The 27,911-nt window shown below is 53.6% G+C and overlaps 1 protein-coding gene across 1 annotated transcript in view; it reads left to right on the forward strand.

Annotated features, from left to right (window-relative positions):
* The window catches only part of LOC121285514 (leucine-rich repeat-containing protein 75B-like), a 794,595-nt gene that overhangs the window by 154,889 nt on the left and 611,795 nt on the right, over positions 1–27,911 (forward strand). The window contains exon 2 of the mRNA XM_041202033.1: positions 21,667–21,795. Within this exon, the coding sequence (XP_041057967.1) occupies positions 21,667–21,795 (129 nt within the window). The remainder of the gene's footprint in view (positions 1–21,666; positions 21,796–27,911) is intronic.

The following is a 27,911-nucleotide window of genomic DNA, read 5'->3' on the forward strand; positions in this document are numbered from 1 at the left end:
AAACACCCATACATCGTCACCCTGAAATACCAGCATCTCGTCACCCTGAAACACCCGCACCTTGTCTCCCTGAAACAGCCAAATCCCCCACACCCCGTCACCGTGAAATGCCCACACCCCGTCACCCTGAAACACCCGAAACACCTGCAACCCATCACCCTGAAAAACCCGCACACCGTCAATCTGAAACACCCACACCCCGTCTCCCTGAAACACCCGCGCCCTGTCACCCTGAAACACCCGAACCCCGTAACCCGGATGCACCCAGAAACACCCGCACCCCATCACACGGAAACACCCGAAACACCCTGAAACACCCGAACACCATCACCCTGAAACACCCGCACCCCGTCACCTGGAAAAACCCGAAACACCCTGAAACACCCGAACACCATCACCCTGAAACACCCGCACCATGTCACGCTGAAACACCTGAAACCTGTCACCCTGAAACACCCGCACCATGTCACCTGGAAAAACCCGAAACACCCTGAAACACCCGAACACCATCACCCTGAAACACCCGCACCATGTCACCCTGAAACACCTGAACCCTGTCACCCTGAAACACACGCACCCCATCACCTGGAAAAGCCCGAAACACCCTTAAACACCCTAACACTGTCAGCCTGAAGCAACTGAACCCTGTCACCCAGAAACACCTGAACCCCGCCATCCCAAAAAACCCGCACCCAGTCACTCTGAAACACCTGAACCACATCACCCGGAAACACCTGAACCCTGTCACCCTGAAACACCTGAACCATGTCACCCGGAAACGCCCGCTCCCCTTCACAATGAAACACTCGAACCCCGTCACCCTGAAACACCCGAAACACCGGCACCCTTTCACCCGGAAACATCCGCACCCTTTCACATGGAAACACCCGCACCCCATCACGTGAAAACACACGTACCTCGTCACGCGGAAACATCTGCACTCCGTCACCCTGAAACACCCGAAACACCCATTCCCTGTCACCCTCAAACACCCGAAACACCCACACCCTGTCACCCTGTAACACCAGAAACATCTGCAACCCGCCACCCTGAAATACCCACAACCCTTCACCCTGAAACACCCACACCCCGTCTCCCAGTAACATCCGTGCCCTGTCACCCTGAAACACACGAACCCCGTAACCCGGATGCACCCGAAACACCCTGAAACACCCGAACACCATCACGCTGAAACACCAGCAACATGTCACCCTGAAACACCTGAACCCTGTCACCCTGAAACACCCGCACCCCATCACCTGGAAAAACCCGAAACACCCTGAAACAACCGAACACCATCACCCTGAAAGACCTGCACCTGGTCAGCCTGAAGCAACTGAACCCTGTCACCCAGAAACACCTGAACCCCGCCACTCCGAAACACCCGCACCCCGTCACTCTGAAACACCTGAACCACATCACCCGGAAACACCTGAACCCTGTCACCCTGAAAAACCCAACCCCGTCACCCTGAAATACCTGAACCGCGTCACCCGGAAACGCCCGCTCCCCTTCACAACGAAACACTCGAACCCCGTCACCCTGAAACACCCGAAACACCGGCACCCCTTCACCCAGAAACACCCGCACCCTTTCACACGGAAACACCCGCACCCCATCACGCGAAAACACACGCACCTCGTCACCCGGGAACATCTGCACTCCGTCACCCTGAAACACCCGAAACACCCGTTCCCTGTCACCCTGAAACACCTGAAACACCCGCACCCTGTCACCCTGAAATACCCACACCCTGTCACCCTGAAAAACCAAAACCCCGGCACCCTGAAAAACCCACACCCCGTCACCCTGAAACACCTGCACCCCATCACCCTGAAACACTTGAATCCCATCACCGTGAAACACCCGCACCCATCGCCCAGAAACACCCGAAACCCGTCACCCTGAAACACCTGAAACATCTGCACCCTGTGATCCCAAAATGCCCGCACATTGTTACCCTGAAACACCCGCACCCCATCACAATGCAACACTCGAAACCCGTCACCCTGAAATATCTGCACCCCGTCATTCTGAAACACCCACACCCAATCGCCCTGAAAAACCTGAAACACCAGCAACCTGTCACCCGGAAACACCCAAACGCCGTCATCCGGATGCACACAAAACACCTGCACCCCATCACCCGGAAACACCTGAAACACACTGAAACACCCGAACACTGTCACCCTGAAACACCCGCACCCTGTCACCCTGAAACACCTGAACCCTGTCACCCTGAAACACCCGGACCCTGTCACCCCATCAACTGGAAAAACCCGAAACACCCGAACACAATCACCCTGAAAGACCTACACCCCGTCAGCCTGAATCAACTGAACCCTGTCACCCAGAAACACCTGAACCCCGCCACCCCGAAACACCTGCACCCCGTCACTCTGAAACACCTGAACCACATCACCCGGAAACACCTGAACCCTGTCACCCTGAAAAACCCAACCCCGTCACCCTGAAACACCTGAACCACGTCACCCGGAAACGCCCGCTCCCCTTTACAATGAAACACTCGAACCCCAACACCCTGAAACACCCGAAACACCGGCAGCCCTTCACCCATAAACACCCGCACCCTTTCACACGGAAACACCCGCACCCCATCACGCGAAAACAGACGCACCACGTCACCCGGGAACATCTGCATTCCGTCACCCTGAAACACCCGAAACACCCATTCCCTGTCACCCTGAAACACCTGAAACATCCGCAACCCGTCACCCTGAAATACCCACACCCTGTCACCCTGTAACACCAGAAACATCCGCAACCCGTCACCCTGAAATACCCACACCCTGTCACCCTGAAAAACCAAAACCCCGGCACCCTGAAACACCCACACCCCATCACCCTGAAACAGCTGCACCCCATCACCCTGAAACACTTGCACCCCATCACCATAAAACACCCGCACCCATCGCCCTAAAACACCCGCAACCCGTCACCCGGAAACACCCGCACCCCATCACAATGAAACACTCGAAACCCGTCACCCTGAAACATCTGCACCCCGTTATTCTGAAACGCCCGCACCCAATCGCCCTGAAAAACCCAAAACACACGCAACCTGTCACCTGGAAACACCCAAACCCCATCACCCCGAAACACCCACACCCCGTCACCCTGAAACACCCGCACACTGTCGATCTGAAACACCCGAACCCTGTCACCCGGATGCATCCAAAACACCTGCACCCCATCACCCGGAAACACCTGAATCACACTGAAACACCCGAACACCGTCACCCCTGAAACACCCTCACCCTGTCACCCTGAAACACCTGAATCACGTCACCCAGAAACACCCGAACCTTGTCACTGTGAAACAACCCGCAACCCGTCTGCCTGAAACACCCGAAACACGCCAACCCGTCACCCTGAAACACCCATACATCGTCACCCTGAAATACCAGCATCTCGTCACCCTGAAACACCCGCACCTTGTCTCCCTGAAACAGCCAAATCCCCCACACCCCGTCACCGTGAAATGCCCACACCCCGTCACCCTGAAACACCCGAAACACCTGCAACCCATCACCCTGAAAAACCCGCACACCGTCAATCTGAAACACCCACACCCCGTCTCCCTGAAACACCCGCGCCCAGTCACCCTGAAACACCCGAACCCCGTAACCCGGATGCACCCAGAAACACCCGCACCCCATCACCCGGAAACACCCGAAACACCCTGAAACACCCGAACACCATCACCCTGAAACACCCGCACCATGTCACCGTGAAACACCTGAACCCTGTCACCCTGAAACACCCGCACCCCATCACCTGGAAAAACCCGAAACACCCTTAAACACCCGAACACTGTCAGCCTGAAGCAACTGAACCCTGTCACCCAGAAACACCTGAACCCCGCCACTCCGAAACACCCGCACCCCGTCACTCTGAAACACCTGAACCACATCACCCGGAAACACCTGAACCCTGTCACCCTGAAAAACCCAACCCCGTCACCCTGAAATACCTGAACCACGTCACCCGGAAACGCCCGCTCCCCTTCACAACGAAACACTCGAACCCCGTCACCCTGAAACACCCGAAACACCGGCACCCCTTCACCCAGAAACACCCGCACCCTTTCACACGGAAACAACCGCACCCCATCACGCGAAAACACACGCACCTCGTCACCCGGAAACATCTGCACTCCGTCACCCTGAAACACCCGAAACACCCGTTCCCTGTCACCCTGAAACACCTGAAACACCCGCACCCTGTCACCCTGAAATACCCACACCCTGTCACCCTGAAAAACCAAAACCCCGGCACCCTGAAAAACCCACACCCCGTCACCCTGAAACACCTGCACCCCATCACCCTGAAACACTTGAATCCCATCACCGTGAAACACCCACACCCATCGCCCAGAAACACCCGAAACCCGTCACCCTGAAACACCTGAAACATCTGCACCCTGTGATCCCAAAATGCCCGCACATTGTTACCCTGAAACACCCGCACCCCATCACAATGCAACACTCGAAACCCGTCACCCTGAAATATCTGCACCCCGTCATTCTGAAACACCCACACCCAATCGCCCTGAAAAACCTGAAACACCAGCAACCTGTCACCCGGAAACACCCAAACGCCGTCATCCGGATGCACACAAAACACCTGCACCCCATCACCCGGAAACACCTGAAACACACTGAAACACCCGAACACTGTCACCCTGAAACACCCGCACCCTGTCACCCTGAAACACCTGAACCCTGTCACCCTGAAACACCCGGACCCTGTCACCCAGAAACACCTGCACCCCATCAACTGGAAAAACCCGAAACACCCGAACACAATCACCCTGAAAGACCTACACCCCGTCAGCCTGAATCAACTGAACCCTGTCACCCAGAAACACCTGAACCCCGTCACCCTGAAACACCCGCACCTTGTCTCCCTGAAACAGCCAAATCCCCCACACCCCGTCACCGTGAAATGCCCACACCCCGTCACCCTGAAACACCCGAAACACCTGCAACCCATCACCCTGAAAAACCCGCACACCGTCAATCTGAAACACCCACACCCCGTCTCCCTGAAACACCCGCGCCCTGTCACCCTGAAACACCCGAACCCCGTAACCCGGATGCACCCAGAAACACCCGCACCCCATCACCCGGAAACACCCGAAACACCCTGAAACACCCGAACACCATCACGCTGAAACACCCGCACCACGTCACCGTGAAACACCTGAACCCTGTCACCCTGAAACACCCGAACCCCATCACCCGGATGCACCCGAAACACCTGCACCCCATCACCCGGAAACACCTGAAACACACTGAAACACCCGAACACCATCACCCCTGAAACACCCTCACCCTGTCACCCTGAAACACGCGAAACACCGGCAGCCCTTCACCCAGAAACACCCGCACCCTTTCACACGGAAACACCCGCACCCCATCACGCGAAAACAGACACCCGCACCAAAACAGACACCTGAAACACCCGAACACCATCACGCTGAAACACCCGCACCATGTCACCGTGAAACACCTGAACCCCGTCACCCTGAAACACCCGAAACACCTGCAACCCATCACCCTGAAAAACCCGCACACCGTCAATCTGAAACACCCACACCCCGTCTCCCTGAAACACCCGCGCCCTGTCACCCTGAAACACCCGAACCCCGTAACCCGGATGCACCCAGAAACACCCGCACCCCATCACCCGGAAACACCCGAAACACCCTGAAACACCCGAACACCATCACGCTGAAACACCCGCACCATGTCACCGTGAAACACCTGAACCCTGTCACCCTGAAACACACGCACCCCATCACCTGGAAAAACCCGAAACACCCTTAAACACCCGAACACTGTCAGCCTGAAGCAACTGAACCCTGTCACCCAGAAACACCTGAACCCCGCCATCCCAAAAAACCCGCACTCAGTCACTCTGAAACACCTGAACCACATCACCCGGAAACACCTGAACCCTGTCACCCTGAAACACCCGCACCCCGTCACCCTGAAACACCTGAACCACGTCACCCGGAAACGCCCGCTCCCCTTCACAATGAAACACTCGAACCCCGTCACCCTGAAACACCCGAAAAACCGGCACCCTTTCACCCGGAAACATCCGCACCCTTTCACATGGAAACACCCGCACCCCATCACGCGAAAACACACGCACCTCGTCACCCGGGAACATCTGCACTCCGTCACCCTGAAACACCCGAAACACCCATTCCCTGTCACCCTGAAACACCCGAAACACCCAAACCCTGTCACCCTGTAACACCAGAAACATCTGCAACCCATCACCCTGAAATACCCACACCCCTTCACCCTGAAACACCTGCACCCCATCACCCTGAAACACTTGCACTCCATCACCGTGAAACACCCGCACCCATCGCCATGAAACACCCGAAACCCGTCACCCTGAAACACCTACACACCGTCACCCTGAAACACCCTCACACTGTCAATCTGAAACACCTGCACCCCGTCACCCTGAAACACCTGTAACCCATCACCCTGAAACACCCGAACCCCATCACCCGGATGCACCCGAAACACCTGCACCCCATCACCCGGAAACACCTGAAACACACTGAAACACCCGAACACCATCACCCCTGAAACACCCTCACCCTGTCACCCTGAAACACCTGAACCACGTCACCCAGAAACACCCGAACCTTGTCACTGTGAAACAACCCACAACCCGTCAGCCTGAAACACCCGAAACACCTGCAACCCGTCACCCTGAAACACCCGTACATTGTCACCCTGAAACACCCGCACCTCGTCACCCTGAAACACCCGCACCTTGTCTCCCTGAAACACCCAAATCCCCCGCACTCCGTCACTGTGAAACGCCCGCACCCCGTCACCCTGAAACACACGAAACACCTGCAACCCATCACCCTGAAAAACCCGCATCCCGTAAATCTGAAACACCCACACCACGTCTCCCTGAAACACCCGCGCCCTGTCACCCTGAAACACCTGAACCCTTTAGCCCGGATGCACCCGAAACACCCGCACCCTATCACCCGGAAACACCCGAAACACCCTGAAACACCCGAACACCATCACCCTGAAACACCCAAACACAATCACCTGCACCATGTCACCCTGAAACACCCGAACCCCGTCAGTCTGAAACACCTGAAACATCCGCATCCCATCACACCGTAACACCCGCACCCTTAAACCCTGAAACACCTGAAACACCCGCGACCTGTCACCCGGAAAGACCTACAACCCAGCACACTGAAACACCCACACCATGTCACCCAGAAACACCCACACCACGTCACCCGGAAACACCCGCACCCCTCACCCGGAAACACCAGCACCCCTTCTCCCTGAAACACCCTCACCCCGTCACCCTGAAACACCCAGAAACACCTACAACCTGTCACCCTGAGACACCTGAAACTCCTGCGCCTTGTCACCCTGAAACACCCGAAGCAACCGCAACCCATCAGCTGGAAACACCTGCACCCCATCAGCTGGAAACACCCGCACCCTATCACCCTGAAACATCCGATCCCCGTCACTGAAACGCCTGAAACATCCGCATCCCATCACACCGAAACACCCAGACCCTGTCAACTTAAACAGCCAAACCCCGTGACCCTGAAACAACCACACCCCGTCACCCTGAAACCTCTGAACCCTGTCACTCTGAAACGCCCGAAACATCCACATCTCATCACACTGAAAAGCCAAAAACACCCGCACCCCGTCACCCCGAAATGCCTGAAACACCCGCACACCGTCACCGAGAAACAGCCGAAGCCCGTCACCCTGAAACACCCGAAACATCCGCAACCCGTCACCCTGAAACACCCATACCCTGTCACCCTGAAACACCCGCAACCTGTCACCCCAAAACACCCACACGCAATCACCCTGAAACACCCGTACACACCCTCACCCTGTCACTCTGAAACACCCAAACCCCGTCACCCTGAAACACCTGAACCACGTCACCCGGAAACGCCCGCTCACCCGGAAATGCCCGCACACTGTTACCCTGAAACACCCAAAACACCCGCAACCCGTCACCCGGAAACACCCGCATCCCATCACAATGAAACACTCGAAACCCGTCACCCTGAAACACCTGAAACATCTGCACCCCGTCATTCTGAAACATGCGCACCCAATCGCCCTGAAAAACCCGAAACACCCGCAACCTGTCACCCGGAAACACCCACACCCCGTCACCCCGAAACACCCGCACCCTGTCACCCTGAACACCTGTAACCCGTCACCCTGAAACACCCGAACCCCGTCACCCGGATGCACCTGAAACACCTGCACCCCATCACCCGGAAACACCTGAAACACACAAACACCTGAACACCATCACCCCTGAAACACCCTCACCCTGTCACCCGGAAACACCTGAACCACGTCACCCAGAAACACCCGAACCTTGTCACTGTGAAACAACCCACAACCCGTCAGCCTGAAACACCTGAAACACCCGCAACCCGTCATCCTGAAACACCCGTAGATCGTCACCCTGAAACACCCGCACCCCGTCACCCTGAAACACACGCACCTTGTCTCCCTGAAACACCCAAATCCCCCGCACCCCGTCACCGTGAAATGCCCGCACCCCGTCAATCTGAAACACCCTCACCCCGTCTCCCTGAAACACCCGCGCCCTGTCACCCTGAAACACCCGAACCCCGTAACCCGGATGCACCCTAAACACCCGCACCCCATCACCCGGAAACACCCGAAACACCCTGAAACACCCGAACACCATCACCCTGAAACACCCGCACCATGTCACCCTGACACACCCGAACCCCATCAGTCTGAAACACCCGAAACATACGCATCCTATCACACTGTAACACCCGCACCCCGTCACCCTGAAACACCTGAAGCGTCCGCGATCTGTCACCCGGAAAGACATACAACCCGGCACACTGAAACACCCACACCCCTCACCCGGAAACACCAGCACCCCTTCTCCCTGAAACACCCTCACCCCGTCACCCTGAAACACCCAGAAACACCCACACGCTGTCACCCTGAGACACCCGAAACTCCCGCGCCTTGTCACCCTGAAACACCCGAAGCAACCGCAACCCATCAGCTGGAAACACCTGCACCCTATCACCCTGAAACATCCGATCCCCGTCATGAAACGCCCGAAACATCCGCATCCCATCACACCAAAACACCCAGACCCTGTCACCTTAAACACCCAAACACCGTCACCCTGAAACAACCACACCTCGTCACCCTGAAACCTCTGAACCCTGTCACTCTGAAACGCCCGAAACATCCACATCCCATTACACTGAAACGCCCAAAACACCCGCACCCCGTCACCCCGAAATGCCCGAAACACCCGTACCCCGTCACCGAGAAACGCCCGCACCCCGTCACCCTGAAACACCCGAAACATCCACAACCCATCACCCTGAAACACCCACACGCCGTCACCCTGAAACACCCGTACACACCCATACCCTGTCACTCTGAAACACCCGAAACTCCTGCAACCCATCTCCCAGAAACACCCGCGCCCTGTCACCCTGAAACACCCGAACCCCGTAACCCGGATGCACCCGAAACACCCTGAAACACCCGAACACCATCACGCTGAAACACCCGCACCATATCACCCTGAAACACCTGAACCCTGTCACCCTGAAACACCCGCACCCCATCACCTGGAAAACGCGAAACACCCTGAAACACCCGAACACTGTCAACCTGAAACACCTGCACCCAGTCAGCCTGAAGCAACTGAACCCTGTTACCCAGAAACACCTGAACCCCGCCACCCCGAAACACCCGCACCCCGTCACTCTGAAACACCTGAACCACATCACCCGGAAACACCTGAACCCTGTCACCCTGAAAAACCCAACCCCGTCACCCTGAAACACCTGAACCACGTCACCCGGAAACGCCCGCTCCCCTTCACAGTGAAACATTCGAACCCCGTCACCCTGAAACCCCCGAAACACAGGCACCCCTTCACCCGGAAACACCCGCACCCTTTCAAACGGAAACACATGCACCCCATCACGCGAAAACAGACGCACCTCGTCACCCGGAAACATCTGCACTCCGTCACCCTGAAACACCCGAAACACCCATTCCCTGTCACCCTGAAACACCTGAAACACCCACACCCTGTCACCCTGAAATACCCACACCCTGTCACCCTGTAACACCAGAAACATCCGCAACCCATCACCCTGAAATACCCACACCCTGTCACCCTGAAAAACCAAAACCCCGGCACCCTGAAACACCCACACCCCGTCACCCTGAAACACCTGCACCCCATCACCCTGAAACACTTGCACCCCATCATCGTGAAACACCCGCACCCATCGCCCAGAAACACCCGAAACCCGTCACCCTGAAACATCTGCACATTGTGATCCCAAAACGCCCGCACACTGTTACCCTGAAACACCCGCACCCCATCGCAATGAAACACTCGAAACCCGTCACCCTGAAACATCTGCACCCCGTCATTCTGAAACACCCGCACCCAATCGCCCTGAAAAACCCGAAACACCCGCAACCTGTCACCCAGAAACACCCAAACCCCGTCACCCCGAAACACCCACACACCGTCACCCTGAAACACCCGCACACTGTCAATCTGAAACACCTGTAACCCGTCACCCTGAAACACCCGAACCCCGTCACCTGGATGCACCCGAAACACCTGCACCCCATCACCTGGAAACACCTGAAACACACTGAAACACCCGAAAACCATCACCCCTGAAACACCCTCACCCTGTCACCCTGAAACACCTGAACCACGTCACCCTGAAACACCCGCAACCCATCAGCCTGAAACACCCAAACCCCGTCACCCAGATGCACCTGAAACACCCGCACCCCATCACCCGGATACACCCAAAACACCCTGAAACACCCGAACACCCACACCCTGAAACACCTGCACACCGTCACCCTGAAACACCTCAACCCTGTCACCCTGAAACACCTGTAACCCATCACCCTGAAACACCCGAACCCCGTCACCCGGATGCACCCAAAACACCTGCACCCCAACACCCAGAAACACCTGAAACACACTGAAACACCCGAACACCGTCACCCCTGAAACACCCTCACCCTGTCACCCTGTAACATCTGAACCACGTCACCCAGAAACACCCGAACCTTGTCACTGTGAAACAACCCGCAACCCGTCAGCCTGAATCACCCGAAACACCCCAACCCGTCACCCTGAAACACCCGCACCCCGTCACCCCGAAATACCTTGTCTCCCTGAAACACCCAAATCCCCCGCACCCCGTCACCGTGAAACGCCCGCACCCCATCACCCGAAACACCTGCAACCCATCACCCTTAAAAACCCTGAAACACTCGGCCCTGTCACCCTGAAACACCCGAATCCCGTAATCCGGATGCACCCGAAACACCCGCACCCCATCACCCGGAAACACACCCCATCACCCGGAAACACCCGAAACACCCTGAAACACCCGAACACCATCACCCTGAAACACCCGCACCATGTCACCCTGAAACACCCGAAACCCATCAGTCTGAAACACCCGAAACATCCGCATCCCATCACACCGTAACACCCGCAACCCGTCACCCTGAAACACCTGAAACATCTACACCCCGTCATCCTGAAACACCCATACCCCGTCACCCTGAAACACCTGAAACACCCGCGACCTGTCACCCGGAAAGACCTACAACCCGGCACACTGGAACACCCACACCATGTCACCCAGAAATACCCACACCACGTCACCCGGAAACACCCGCACCCCATCACCCGGAAACACCAGCACCCCTTCTCCCTGAAACACCCGTACCCCGTCACCCTGAAACACCCAGAAATGCCCGCACACTGTTACCCTGAAACACCCAAAACTCCCACACCCCATCACCCTGAAACACCTGAACCCCGTAACCCGGATGCACCCAGAAACACCCGGAACACACTGAAACACCCGAACACTGTCACCCTGAAACACCCGCACCCCATCACCCTGAAACACCTGAACCCTGTCACCCTGAAACACCCGGACCCTGTCACCCAGAAACACCCACACCCCATCACCTGGAAAAACCCGAAACACCCTGAAACACCCGAACACCGTCAACCTGAAACACCTGCACCCCGTCAGCCTGAAGCAACTGAACCCTGTCACCCAGAAACACCTGAAACCCGCCACCCCGAAATACCCGCACCCTGTCAATCTGAAACACCTGAACCACATCACCCGGAAACACCTGAACCCTGTCACCCTGAAAAACCCAACCCCGTCACCCTGAAACACCCGAAACACCGGCACTCCTTCACCCGGAAGCACCCGCACCATTTCACACGGAAACACCCGCACCCCATCACGCGAAAACACACGCACCTCGTCACCCGGAAACATCTGCACTCCGTCACCCTGAAACACCCGAAACACCCATTCCCTGTCACCCTGAAACACCAGAAACACCCGCTCCCTGTCACCCTGAAATACCCACATCCTGTCACCTTGAAAATCCAAAAGCCCGGCACCCTGAAACACCCACACCTCGTCACCCTGAAACACCTGCACCCCATCACCCTGAAACACTTGCACCCCATCACCGTAAAACTCCCGCACCCATCGCCCTGAAACACCCGAAACCCGTCACACTGAAACACCCGCACACTGTCAATCTGGAACATCTGCACCCCGTCACCCTGAAACACATGTAACCTGTCACCCTGAAACACCCGAACCCCGTCACCCGGATGCACCTGAAACACCTGCACCCCATCACCCGGAAACACCTGAAACACACTGAAACACCCGAACACCGTCACCCTGAAACACCCTCACCCTGTCACCCTGAAACACCCGAACCCCGTCACCCGGATGCACCCGAAACACCTGCACCCCATCACCCAGAAACACCTGAAGCACACTGAAACACCCGAACACCATCACCCCTGAAACAACCTCACCCTGTCACCCTGAAACACCTGAACCACGTCACCCAGAAACTCCCAAACATTGTCACTGTGAAACAACCCGCAACCCGTCAACCTGAAACACCCGAAACACCTGCAACCCGTCACCCTGAAACACCCGTACATCGTCACCCTGAAACACCCGCACCCTGTCACCCTGAAACACCCGCACCTTGTCTCCCTGAAACACCCAAATCCCCCGCACACCGTCACCGTGAAATGCCTGCACCCCGTCACCCTTAACCACCCGAAACAACTGCAACCCATCACCCTGAAAAACCCGCACCCTGTCAATCTGAAACACCCACACCCCGTCTCCCTGAAACACTCGCGCCCTGTCACCTTGAAACACCCGAACCCCGTAACCCGGATGCACCCGAAACACCCGCACCCCATCACCCGGAAACACCCGAAACGCCCTGGAACAACCGAACACCATCACCCTGAAACACCCGCACCATGTCATCCTGAAACACCCGAACCCCATCAGTCTGAAACACCCGAAACACCCATTCCGTGTCACCCTGAAACACCTGAAACATCCGCAACCCGTCACCCTGAAATACCCACACCCTGTCACCCTGTAACACCAGAAACATCCGCTACCTGTCACCCTGAAATACCCACACCCTGTCACCCTGAAAAACCAAAACCCCGGAACCCTGAAACACCCACACCCCGTCAACCTGAAACAGCTGCACCCCATCACCTTAAAACACTTGCACCCCATCACCGTAAAACTCCCGCACCCATCACCCTGAAACACCTGAAACCCGTCACCCTGAAACACCTGAAACATCTGCACACTGTGATCCCGAAACGCCCGCACATTGTTACCCTGAAACACCCAAAACACGCGCAACCTGTCACCCGGAAACACCCGCACCCCATCACAATGAAACACTCGAAACCCGTCACCCTGAAACACCTGAAACACCTGCACCCCGTCATTCTGAAACACCCGCACCCAGTCGCCCTGAAAAACCCAAAACACCCGCAACCTGTCACCTGGAAACACCCAAACCCCATCACCCCGAAACACCCACACCCTGTCACCCTGAAACACCCGCACACTGTCAGTCTGAAACACCTGCACCCCGTCAGCCTGAAACACCTGTAACCCGTCACCCTGAAACACTCGAAACCTGTCACCCGGATGCACCCGAAACACCTGCACCCCATCACCCGGAAACACCTGAAGCACACTGAAACACCCGAACACCGTCACCCCTGAAACACCCTCACCGTGTCACCCTGAAACACCTGAACCACGTCACCCAGAAACACCCGAACCTTGTCACTGTGAAACAACCCGCAACCCGTCACCCTGAAACACCGCACCTTGTCTCCCTGAAACAGCCAAATCCCCCGCACCCCGTCACCGTGAAACGCCCACACCCCGTCACCCTGAAACACCCGCGCCCTGTCATCCTGAAACACCCAAAACCCGTAACCCGGATGCACCCAGAAACACCCACACCCCATCACCCGGAAACACCCGAAACACCCTGAAACACCCGAACACCATCACCCTGAAACACCCGCACCATGTCACCCTGAAACACCCGAACCCCGTAACCAGGATGCACCCGAAACACCCTGAAACACCCGAACACCATCACGCTGAAACACCCTCACCATGTCACCCTGAAACACCTGAACCCTGTCACCCTGAAACACCCGCACCCCATCACCTGGAAAAATGCGAAACACCCTGAAACACCCGAACACTGTCAACCTGAAACACCTGCACCCAGTCAGCCTGAAGCAACTGAACCCTGTCACCCAGAAACACCTGAACCCCGCCACCCCGAAACACCCGCACCCCGTCATTCTGAAACAACTGAACCACATCACCCGGAAACACCTGAACCCTGTCACCCTGAAAAACCCAACCCCGTCACCCTGAAACACCTGAACCATGTCACCGGAAACGCCCGCTCCCCTTCACAATGAAACACTCGAACCCCGTCACCCTGAAACACCCGAAACACCGGCACCCCTTCACCCGGAAACACCCGCACCCTTTCACACGGAAACACCCGCACCCCATCACGCGAAAACACACGCACCTCGTCACCCAGAAACATCTGCACTCCGTCACCCTGAAACACCCGAAACACCCATTCCTTGTCACCCTGGAACACCTGAAACACCCACACCCTGTCACCCTGAAATACCCACACCCTGTCACCCTGTAACACCAGAAACATCCGCAACCTGTCACCCTGAAATACCCACACCCTGTCACCCAGAAAAACCAAAACCCCGGCACCCTGAAACACCCACACCCCGTCACCCTGAAACACCTGCACCCCATCACCCTGAAACACTTGCACCCCATCATCGTGAAACACCCGCACCCATCGCCCAGAAACAACCGAAACCCGTCACCCTGAAACACCTGAAACATCTGCACACTGTGATCCCAAAACGCCCGCACACTGTTACCCAAAACACCCGCACCCCATCACAATGAAACACTCGAAACCCGTCACCCTGAAACATCTGCACCCCGTCATTCTGAAACACCTGCACCCAATCGCCCTGAAAAACCCGAAACACCCGCAACCTGTCACCCGGAAACACCCAAACCCCGTCACCCCGAAACACCCACACCCCGTCACCCTGAAACACCCGCACACTGTCAATCTGAAACACCTGTAACCCATCACCCTGAAACACCCGAATCCTGTCACCCGGATGCACCCGAAACACCTGCACCCCATCACCTGGAAACACCTGAAACACACTGAAACACCAGAAAACCGTCACCCCGAAACACCCTCACCCTGTCACCCTGAAACACCTGAACCACGTCACCCTGAAACACCTGCAACCCATCAGCCTGAAACACCCAAACCCCGTCACCCAGATGCACCTGAAACACCCGCACCCCATCACCCGGATACACCCAAATCACCCTGAAACACCCGAACACACACACCCTGAAACACCCGCACACCGTCACACTGAAATACCTCAAGCCTGTCACCCTGAAACACCTTTAACCCATCACCCTGAAACACCCGCACACTGTCAGTCTGAAACACCTGCACCCCGTCAGCCTGAAACACCTGTAACCCGTCACCCTGAAACACTCGAAACCTGTCACCCGGATGCACCCGAAACACCTGCACCCCATCACCCGGAAACACCTGAAGCACACTGAAACACCCGAACACCGTCACCCCTGAAACACCCTCACCGTGTCACCCTGAAACACCTGAACCACGTCACCCAGAAACACCCGAACCTTGTCACTGTGAAACAACCCGCAACCCGTCACCCTGAAACACCGCACCTTGTCTCCCTGAAACAGCCAAATCCCCCGCACCCCGTCACCGTGAAACGCCCACACCCCGTCACCCTGAAACACCCGCGCCCTGTCATCCTGAAACACCCAAAACCCGTAACCCGGATGCACCCAGAAACACCCACACCCCATCACCCGGAAACACCCGAAACACCCTGAAACACCCGAACACCATCACCCTGAAACACCCGCACCATGTCACCCTGAAACACCCGAACCCCGTAACCAGGATGCACCCGAAACACCCTGAAACACCCGAACACCATCACGCTGAAACACCCTCACCATGTCACCCTGAAACACCTGAACCCTGTCACCCTGAAACACCCGCACCCCATCACCTGGAAAAATGCGAAACACCCTGAAACACCCGAACACTGTCAACCTGAAACACCTGCACCCAGTCAGCCTGAAGCAACTGAACCCTGTCACCCAGAAACACCTGAACCCCGCCACCCCGAAACACCCGCACCCCGTCATTCTGAAACAACTGAACCACATCACCCGGAAACACCTGAACCCTGTCACCCTGAAAAACCCAACCCCGTCACCCTGAAACACCTGAACCATGTCACCGGAAACGCCCGCTCCCCTTCACAATGAAACACTCGAACCCCGTCACCCTGAAACACCCGAAACACCGGCACCCCTTCACCCGGAAACACCCGCACCCTTTCACACGGAAACACCCGCACCCCATCACGCGAAAACACACGCACCTCGTCACCCAGAAACATCTGCACTCCGTCACCCTGAAACACCCGAAACACCCATTCCTTGTCACCCTGGAACACCTGAAACACCCACACCCTGTCACCCTGAAATACCCACACCCTGTCACCCTGTAACACCAGAAACATCCGCAACCTGTCACCCTGAAATACCCACACCCTGTCACCCAGAAAAACCAAAACCCCGGCACCCTGAAACACCCACACCCCGTCACCCTGAAACACCTGCACCCCATCACCCTGAAACACTTGCACCCCATCATCGTGAAACACCCGCACCCATCGCCCAGAAACAACCGAAACCCGTCACCCTGAAACACCTGAAACATCTGCACACTGTGATCCCAAAACGCCCGCACACTGTTACCCAAAACACCCGCACCCCATCACAATGAAACACTCGAAACCCGTCACCCTGAAACATCTGCACCCCGTCATTCTGAAACACCTGCACCCAATCGCCCTGAAAAACCCGAAACACCCGCAACCTGTCACCCGGAAACACCCAAACCCCGTCACCCCGAAACACCCACACCCCGTCACCCTGAAACACCCGCACACTGTCAATCTGAAACACCTGTAACCCATCACCCTGAAACACCCGAATCCTGTCACCCGGATGCACCCGAAACACCTGCACCCCATCACCTGGAAACACCTGAAACACACTGAAACACCAGAAAACCGTCACCCCGAAACACCCTCACCCTGTCACCCTGAAACACCTGAACCACGTCACCCTGAAACACCTGCAACCCATCAGCCTGAAACACCCAAACCCCGTCACCCAGATGCACCTGAAACACCCGCACCCCATCACCCGGATACACCCAAATCACCCTGAAACACCCGAACACACACACCCTGAAACACCCGCACACCGTCACACTGAAATACCTCAAGCCTGTCACCCTGAAACACCTTTAACCCATCACCCTGAAACACCCGAACACCGTCACCCGGATGCACCCGAAACACCTGCACCCCATCACCCGGAAACACCTGAAACACACTGAAACACCCGAACACCGTCGCCCCTGAAACACCCTCACCCTGTCACCCTGAAACATCTGAACCACGTCACCCAGAAACACCCGAAACACCGGCACCCCTTCACCCAGAAACACCCACACCCTTTCACACGGAAACACCCGCACCCCAACACGCGAAAACACACGCACCTTGTCACCCAGAAACATTTGCACTCCGTCACACTGAAACACCCGAAACACCCATTCCGTGTCACCCTGAAACACCTGAAACACCTGCACCCTGTCAATCTGAAATACCCACACCCTGTCACCCTGTAACACCAGAAACATCCGCAACCCATCACCCTGAAATACCCACACCCTGTTACCCTGAAAAACCAAAACCCCAGCACCCTGAAACACCTGCACCCCATCACCCTGAAACACTTGCACCCCATCACAGTGAAACACCCGCACCCATCGCCCTGAAACACCCGAAACAAGTCACCCTGAAACACCTGAAACATCTGCACACTGTGATCCCGAAAGGCCCGCACACTGTTACCCTGAAACACCCAAAACACCCGCAACCCGTCACCCGGAAACACCCGCATCCCATCACAATGAAACACTCGAAACCCGTCACCCTGAAACACCTGAAACATCTGCACCCCGTCATTCTGAAACACCTGCACCCTGTCACCCTGAAACACCCGAACCCCATCACCTGGATGCACCCGAAACACCTGCATCCCATCACCCTGAAACACCTGAAACACACTGAAACACCCGAACACCATCACCCCTGAAACACCCTCACCCTGTCACCCTGAAACACCTGAACCACGTCACCCAGAAACACCCGAACCTTGTCACTGTGAAACAACCCTCAACCCGTCAGCCTGAAACACCCGAAACACCCACAACCCGTCATCCTGAAACACCCATACATCGTCACCCTGAAACACCTGCACCCCGTCACCCTGAAACACCCGCACCTTGTCTCCCTGAAACACCCAAATCCCCCGCACCCCGTCACCATGAAACGCCCGCACCCCTTCACCCTGAAACACCCGAAACATCTGCAACCCATCACCCTGAAAAACCCGCACCCCGTCAATCTGAAACACCCACACCCCGTCTCCCTGAAACACCCGGGCCCTGTCACTGTGAAACACCCGAACCCCGTAACCCGGATGCACCCGAAACACCTGCACCCCGTCACCCGGAAACACCCGAAACACCCTGAAACACCCGAACACCATCACCCTGAAACACCCGCACCATGTCACCCTGACACACCCGAACCCCGTCAGTCTGAAACACCCGAAACATCCGCATCCCTTCACACCGTAACACCCGCACCCCGTCACCCTGAAACACCTGAAATGCCCACGACCTGTCACCCGGAAAGACCTACAACCCGGCACACTGAAACACCCACACCACGTCACCCAGAAACACCCACACCACGTCACCCGGAAACACCTGCACCCCTCACCTGGAAACACCAGCACCCCTTCTCCCTGAAACACCCTCACCCCGTCACCCTGAAACACCCAGAAACACCCAAACCCTGTCCCCCTGAGACACCCGCAACTCCCGCGCCTTCTCACCCTGAAACACCCGAAGCAACCGCAACCCATCAACTGGAAACACCCGCACCCCATCAGCTGGAAACACCCGCACCCTATCACCCTGAAACATCCGATCCCCGTCATGAAACGCCCGAAACATCCGCATCCCATCACACCGAAACACCCAGACCCTGTCACCTTAAACACCCAAACCCCGTCACCCCGAAACAACCACACCTCATCACCCTGAAACCTCTGAACCCCGTCACTCTGAAACACCCGAAACATCCACATCCCATCACACTGAAACGCCCAAAACACCCGCACCCCGTCACCCCGAAATGCCCGAAACACCTGTACCCCGTCACCAAGAAACAACCGAAGCCCGTCACCCTGAAACACCCGAAACATCCGCAACCCGTCACCCTGAAACACCCACACGCCGTCACCCTGAAACACCCGTACACACCCATACCCTGTCACTCTGAAACACCCAAACCCCGTAACCCCGAAACACCCACTCCTGGTCACCCTGAAACACCTGAGCCACGTCACCTGGAAACACTCGAACCCCGTCACCCTGGAATACCCGAACCCCATTACTCTAAATCTCCCGAAACATCCGCATCTCGTCACACTGAAACACCGCACCCCGTCACCCCAAAACAACCCCACCCTGTCACCCTAAAACACCCAAAACACCCGCGCCCCTTCACCCGGAAACACTCGCACCCCTTCACCCGGAAACACCCACATCCCTTCACCCGGAAACACTCGCACCCCTTCACCCGGAAACACTCGCACCCCGTCACCCTGAAACACCCGAACCCCATCACTCTAAATCACCCGAAACATCTGCATCCCGTCACACTGAAACACCTGCACCCCGTCACCCCAAAACACCCCCACCCTGTCACCCTGAAACACCCAAAGCCCATCACCCTGAAACACCAGCACCCCGTCACCCTGCAACACCCGCATCCCTTCACCCGGAAACGCCCACACCCCATCACCCGGAAACACCCGCACGCCATCACCCGGAATCACCTGCACTCTGTCACCCTGAAACACCCGAAACACCCCCACTCCATCACCCGGAAACACCCGCACCCCATCACGCGGAATCACCTACACCCTGTCACCCTGTAACACCCAAAACACCTGCACCCCATCACCCGGAAACGCCCACACCCCATCACCCGGAAACACCCGCACGCCATCACTCGGAATCACCTGCACCCTGTCACCCTGTAACACCCAAAACACCTGCACCCCATCACCTGGAATCACCTGCACTCTGTCACCCTGAAACACCCGAAACACCCGCACTCCATCACCCGGAAACACCCGCACCCCATCACGCGGAATCACCTACACCCTATCACCCTGTAACACCCAAAACACCTGCACCCCATCACCCGGAAACACCCGCACCCTGTCACCTGGAAACACCCGAACTCCGTCAGCCTGAAACACCCACACCCTGTCACCCTAAAACACCCAAAACACCCTTACCCCGTCACCCAGAATTACCCGTATCCTATCACCATGAAACACCCGAAACACCCGATCCCCGTCACCCTGAAACACCCGAGCCCCGTCACCCCGAAACACCCACACCCTGTCACCCTGAAACACCCGAACCACATCACATTGGGCATAACTTAAGCTGCCACTCCACTAACAGTAGGATAGAGTAGAAATGTCAGTGACTTTAACATATAAAACATCCCCCGAATTTTTACTGGACATTCTCAAAGACAATTTGAAGGTGTTGCACATAAGCTGAGATGCAGACAGATTGCTAAAGGTTCAGTCAAAGGGGCTGTTTTTAAGGACCACCTCAAAGAATGAAATAGATGTAACGAGGAGAGGCTCGGGGAGGGAATTCCAGAGCTCCGGGCAAGTTAGATTAAGACCCAGTCAACAATGTTGACATGAAGGCTATTAGAGCAGCACAAGAAGCCAGAATTAGAGGAGCATGTAGAACTCAGAGGGTAAAGGTCAGAAGTGATTGTGTGACTGGATTGGCTAATCTTCCAAGTTGTTAATTGGCTACCTTCTCTCCTGTGCAGGATCTGGGTCTGGAAGGCACATCTTTAAACGATGTTCTCTATAAACACACAGCCTTCCCCAACTTGGTGGACCCCATTTCTCATGACTTGTTAATGAGCCTGGTCCACGATATCCAATGTCCCAAGAAGGTGAGTCATGTGATGTGATGCTGTGATCGAATCCCTGAGCATGCCTTTGTTTGAGTGGTGTTGGAAGATATATAAATTGTTACTGCATGAACCTTGGCTATAAGTCCAAGTGAATGGTGCTGGTGTCACAGTGTTAAATGATATTCGTTATGCTGGATTGTCTGGTGAAGCCCCCGCTATAAAGGCCTTGTTTATAGGAAAACAAACATCTTGATACTGAAGGGATTGCTGTGAAATGCTGCAGGGCGCATTCATCTGTGGTAGTGTCCAATAGAAAGCGATTAAAATGGTTTACTGAATACAAAAACAAGGAGATTAGTGAACCTTCTTAAAACATTGGTTCAACCTCAACTGGGGGTATTGTGTCCAATTCTGTACCTGTGACTTACCTTCTGACCTCTGGTGCTGTGCCAATGTGCTTCATAACTGCATTGTTGGCCGTGTCGTCAGCTTTCTAGGCCATAGCTCTGAAATTCCCTTCCAAAATCTCTTTAGGAAGGATGTGAAGGCTTTAGAGAGAGTGCAGAAAAGATTTAAAAAATGGCCACAGGGTGAAGGTCTTCAGTTCCATGGATAGATTGGAGGAGCTGGAGCTGTTGTCCTTGGCGAGGCAAAGGTGGAGAGGGGATTTGATGGAAGTGTTCAAAATCATGAGGAGCCTAGACAGAGTCGAATAGGGAGAAGCTTTCCCAGCAGTGGAAAGATTTAGAACCGGAGAACACAGATTTAAGATGATTGGCAAAGAAAACAAAAAGCGACATGAGGAAAAACTATTTTATGCAGCGAGTTAATAAAATGTACATTAATTGTGTTCAATTATATGTAGATGGTGGACGTTAACAGGGGATTCACTTGAACTCCTATAAATAGACACAAATTGAAACTGTGATTGTTGAGTGAGTAAGTGTATGCTTGTAATCTGTAACTGTGCAAATAAATGCATATAAAAGTGTGTGAAGATTGCCTCCAGTTCCTTCACCAACTGGCTTTCAGAATTATTATATTTAGGATCTGGAATGAATTGCCTGAGAATGTGGTGGAGGCAGATTCAATTGTGTCTTTCAATAAGAAATTGGATAAGCACCAAAGAGAAAAAAATTCAGGGCTATGGGGAAAGGTCAGGGCAGCAGGGCTAGCTAAATTGCTCTTAACGAGAGCAAGCATGGGTTTGATTGTCTGAATGGCCTCCTTCTGGACAAGCTGAGTGAGTGGGCAAATGCATGGCAGATGCAGTATAATGTGGATAAATGTGAGGTTATCCATTTTGGTAGCAAAAACAGGAAGGCAGATTATTATCTGAATGGCTATAAATTGAGAGAGGGGAATGTGCAATGAGACCTAGGTGTCCTTGTACACCAGTCACTGAAGGTAAGCATGCAGGTGCAGCAGGCGGTAAAGAAGGCAAATGGTATGTTGGCCTTCATAGCCAGAGGATTCGAGTACAGGAGCAGGGATGTCTTGCTGCAATTATACAGGGCCTTGGTGAGACCACACCTGAAATATTGTGTGCAGTTTTGGTCTCCTTATCTGAGGAAGGATATTCTTGCTATAGAAAGAGTGCAGCAAAGGTTTACCCAACTGATTCCTGAGATGGCGGGACTGACATATGAGGAGAGATTGGGTTGATTAGGATTATATTCACTGGAGTTCAGAAGAATGATGGGGGATCTCATAGAAACCTATAAAATTCTAACAGGACTAGACAGGGTAGATGCAGGAAGGATGTTCCTGATGGTGGGGGAGCCCAGAACCAGGGGTCACAGTCTGAGGTTATGGGGTAGACCATTTAGGACTGAGATGAAGAGAAATTTCTTCACCCAGAGAGTGGTGAGCCTGTGGAATTCGCTACCACAGAAAGTAGTTGAGACCAAAACATTGTATGTTTTCAAGAAGAAGTTAGATATAGCTCTTGGGGTGAAAGGGATCAAAGGGTATGGGGAGAAAGTGGGAGCAGGCTATTGAGTTGGATGATCAGCCATGATCATAATGAATGGTAGAACAGGCTCGAAGGGCCGAATGGCCTACTCCTGCTCCTAGTTTCCATGTTTCTATGTTTCTGTGCTGTAACAATTCTATGATTTTAGAGACACCATTTGCAAAATCTAACCCAAGGTATTGGCCGGAGCTGCACATGTCGAAGTTTTAATAAATTGCCCTACATCTCACAACCAGTGTATCATCAGCTTCCGTAAGAGGGAATCCTGGCCTGAATTCCGGTCAGGCCTCACGGGATAAAAGTTCCTTCTTTGCACTGGTTTTTGTTTGGGATCATGTCAGCCCACCTCTTTTAACACTTCTTTTTTATTTGTTCACGGGCTATGGGTGTCGCTGGCTAGGCCAGCATTTATTGCCTAATTGCCCTTGTCCAGAGGGTATTTAAGAGTTAACCACATTGCTGTGGGCCTGGAGTCACACGTAGGCCAGATCAGGTAAGGACAGTAGATTAAAACAAAAAAACTGCGGATGCTGGAAATCCAAAACAAAAACAGAATTACCTGGAAAAACTCAGCAGGTCTGGCAGCATCGGCGGAGAAGAAAAGAGTTGACGTTTCGAGTCCTCATGACCCTTCGACAGAACTTGAGTTCGAGTCCAGGAAAGAGCTGAAATATAAGCTGGTTTAAGGTGTGTGTGTGGGGGGCGGAGAGATAGAGAGACAGAGAGGTGGAGGGGGTTGGTGTGGTTGTAGCGACAAACAAGCAGTGATAGAAGCAGAATATCAAAAGATGTCAACAACAATAGTACAATAGAACACATAGGTGTTAAAGATAAAGTTGGTGATATTATCTAAACGAATGTGCTAATTAAGAATGGATGGTAGGGCACTCAAGGTATAGCTCTAGTGGGTTTTTTTTTTATTTTATATAATGGAAATAGGTGGGAAAAGGAAAATCTTTATAATTTATTGGGAAAAAAAAAAAAGGACAGTAGATTTCCTTCCCTAAAGAAAATTAGTGAACCAGATGGGTTTTTATGACAATTGACAATGGTTTCAGATTTTTATTGAATTCAAATATCACCATTTGAGGCATTACCCTGGGTCTCTGAAATACTAGTCAGTGACAATACTACTATGCCACTGCCTCCCCCTATTAACCCACTGAGCAAGGTTGCCCCTGTCTGCTGCTGATTGGCACTGAAGTGTCAAGCTTGCTCTGAGTCAGTGGGAGATGAAGGACACAAGAACACACAAAATAAGAGCAGGAGTAGACCACACAGCCCATCGAGCCTGTTCTGCCATTCAATATAATTATGGCTGACCTTGGGCTTCAACTCTACTTTCCCACCCACTCCCCATATCCTTTAATTCCCTGAGACATCAGAAATCTGTCCATCCCAGCCTTAAATGTATTCAACGTTGGAGGATCCACAACCCTCTGGGGTAGAGAATTCCAAAGACTCACAACCCTTTGAGTGAAGCAATTTCTCCTCATTTCAATTCTAAATGATTGGCCCCTTATCCTGAGACTGTGCCCCCCCGTTTTAGCTTCTCCAACCAGCAGAAACAATCGTTATGTCCACCCTGTCAAGCCTTCAGCATTTTGTAGGTTTCATTGAGATCTCCTCTCATTCTTCTAAACTCCAGGGAATATAAGGTAATTTACTCAGCCTCTCAACATAAGACAACCCCCTCATCCCAGAGACCAATCTCGTGAACCTCCACTGTACCGCCCAGTGCCAATATATCCTTTCTTAAATGTAGAGACCTAAACGGCACAATGTACTCCAGATGTGGTCTCATCAAAACCCTGTACAACTGTAGCAAGACTTCTTTAATTCATGTACCCCAATCCCATTGCAATAAAGGCCAACATGCGATTTACCTTCCAAATTGCTTGCTGCACCTGCATGCTAACTTTCGGGAAAATAGAAATATCTCACTGATGCAATAGGAGCTACTCCTGCTAAGATGAGGGTTTTAGTATTTGGCTGGAACAAAATTTTACATCATATCCAACCCTTACTCCACATGTCCTGAGAATGCTCGACACCACTATACCATTCAGGGTTATGCACCCTGTCCCCAATGCTAACATCAACCACCTTCAGCACACAATTCATCACACAATAACTGTGAATCACAAGTGCTTGAATGTGCACTTTACAGAAGGAGACATAGGTGTGCAATGATGTCTCTTACACACTGTTTATTGGTGTAACAGTGACAAATTATCCATTTGCATATGCCTGACTAGAAAGTACTTGTTGAACCCCAAGGCTAAATGCTTTGGAATGAAACTCAACCCCAGTGTAATGTGGGTGCAATGCAGAGGCCAGTTGCAGAGAGTATTCCAATTTGTGACCCATATCTACCTTTCTCTGGAGGCAGCCAGGTTTTAACATTGCTCTAGTGCTTTCTGAATAACAGGTCATGATGGCCACCTGACCCAGTGTCATCACTAACAGGACATTTATTGATGTGCAGCTTCCTCACAACATCAAAGATTTTCACACATTCAGGCAACAATAGTTTGGTTTGACAGTTTTCCTGAGAATTTAGGCTTATAAAGTACATGTACATTCTCGTCTATATTCCTGTCAGTAATATTTCCCTATAAATTCACACTTGCATTTTTCCTGCCCTCAGTCAGCTGGTTAAGAGATGACAGGGCATTATGTCAGCATGGAGCAGAAAATTAATTAAAGGAACTTGGATTTATGCTGCACTTTATCATATCCTCAGGAAATCCCAAAATGTTTCACAGCCAATGAAGTATTTTTGCAGTGAATTGCTACTTGGGAAAGCACAGCTACTTGCTTCAATGCATGTTGAGTTATCTGAACTCAGACAGACTGGAATTTGAGATGTTTAAAAGCTCGATCAAGGGGGAAAAATTTGGCACTATTTCCATTGCCAGTCTCCAGTGGCCTCAGGTAAAAAGTAGACATGTTTGGGCATTGAGGGAAGACAATGAGGTTGTTGCTGGCTACTCAAACAAGGGGCAGATGGCCATTCGCTTGAGGTGCCAGACAGCAACGGCATCTTGTGAAACTACACACTGGTGAGGGTCAGCAACTTCAGGAATGGTCCCCCAATGAGAGTCAGCACCTTCAGGAACTTGCCCCAGTGAGAGTCAGCATCCTCAGTAACTGTACCCCAGCGAGAGTCATTACCTTTAGGAACAGTCACCAGTGAGAGTCAGCACCTTCAGGAACTGTACCCCAGTGAAATTCAGCACCTTCAGGAACTGTACCCCAGTGAGAATCAGCACTTTCAGGAACTGTACCTGAGTGAGATTAAACACCATCAAGAACTGTACCCCAGTGAGAGTCTGCACCTTCAGGAACTGTCCCCCAGTGAGAATAACACCTTGAGGAACAGTACCCAAGTGAGAATCAGCAACTTCAGGAACTGTGCCACAGTGAGATTCCGCACCATCAGGACCTGTATCCCAGTGAGAATCAGAATATTCAGGAACTGTACCCCAGCGAGAGTCAGCACCTTCAGCAACTGTACCCCAATGAGAGTCAGTACCTTCAGTAACAATATCCCAGCGAGAGTCAGCACTTTCAGGAACTGAACCCCACTAAGAGTCAGCACCTTCAGGAACTGTACCCCAGTGAGAGTCAGCACCTTCAGCAACTGTACCCCAGTAAGAGTCAGCACCTTCAAGAACTGATCCCCATTGAGAGTCAGCACCTTCAGGAAATGTACCCCAGTGGGAGTCAGCACCTTCTGGAACTCTACCCCAATGAGAGTCAGCACCACCAGGATCTGTACCCCAGTGAGTCAGCACAACCAGATCCTGTTCCCCAGTGAGAGTCAGCACCTTCAAGAACTGTACCCCAGTTGACAGTCAGTGCCTTCAGGAACTGTACCCCTTTGAGAATCAGCTCCTTCATTAACTGTCCCCCAGTGAGAGTCAGAAAGTTCAGAACCTGTCCCCCGGCAAGAGCCAACATCTACGGGAACGGTACTCCAGTGAGAGTCAGCACCATCAGGACCTGTCAACCAGCGAGAGTCAGCACTTTCAGCAGCTGTAGCCCAATGACAGTCATCACCTTCAGGAAATGTACCCCAATGAGAGTCAGCAACTTATGGAATTGTCCCCCAGTGGGAGTCAGCACCTTCAGGAACTTCACCCCATTGAGAGTCAGTACCACAACACCTGTCTCC

This window comes from Carcharodon carcharias, chromosome 13, assembly GCF_017639515.1.
Source record: "Carcharodon carcharias isolate sCarCar2 chromosome 13, sCarCar2.pri, whole genome shotgun sequence".
NCBI lineage: Eukaryota > Metazoa > Chordata > Chondrichthyes > Lamniformes > Lamnidae > Carcharodon > Carcharodon carcharias.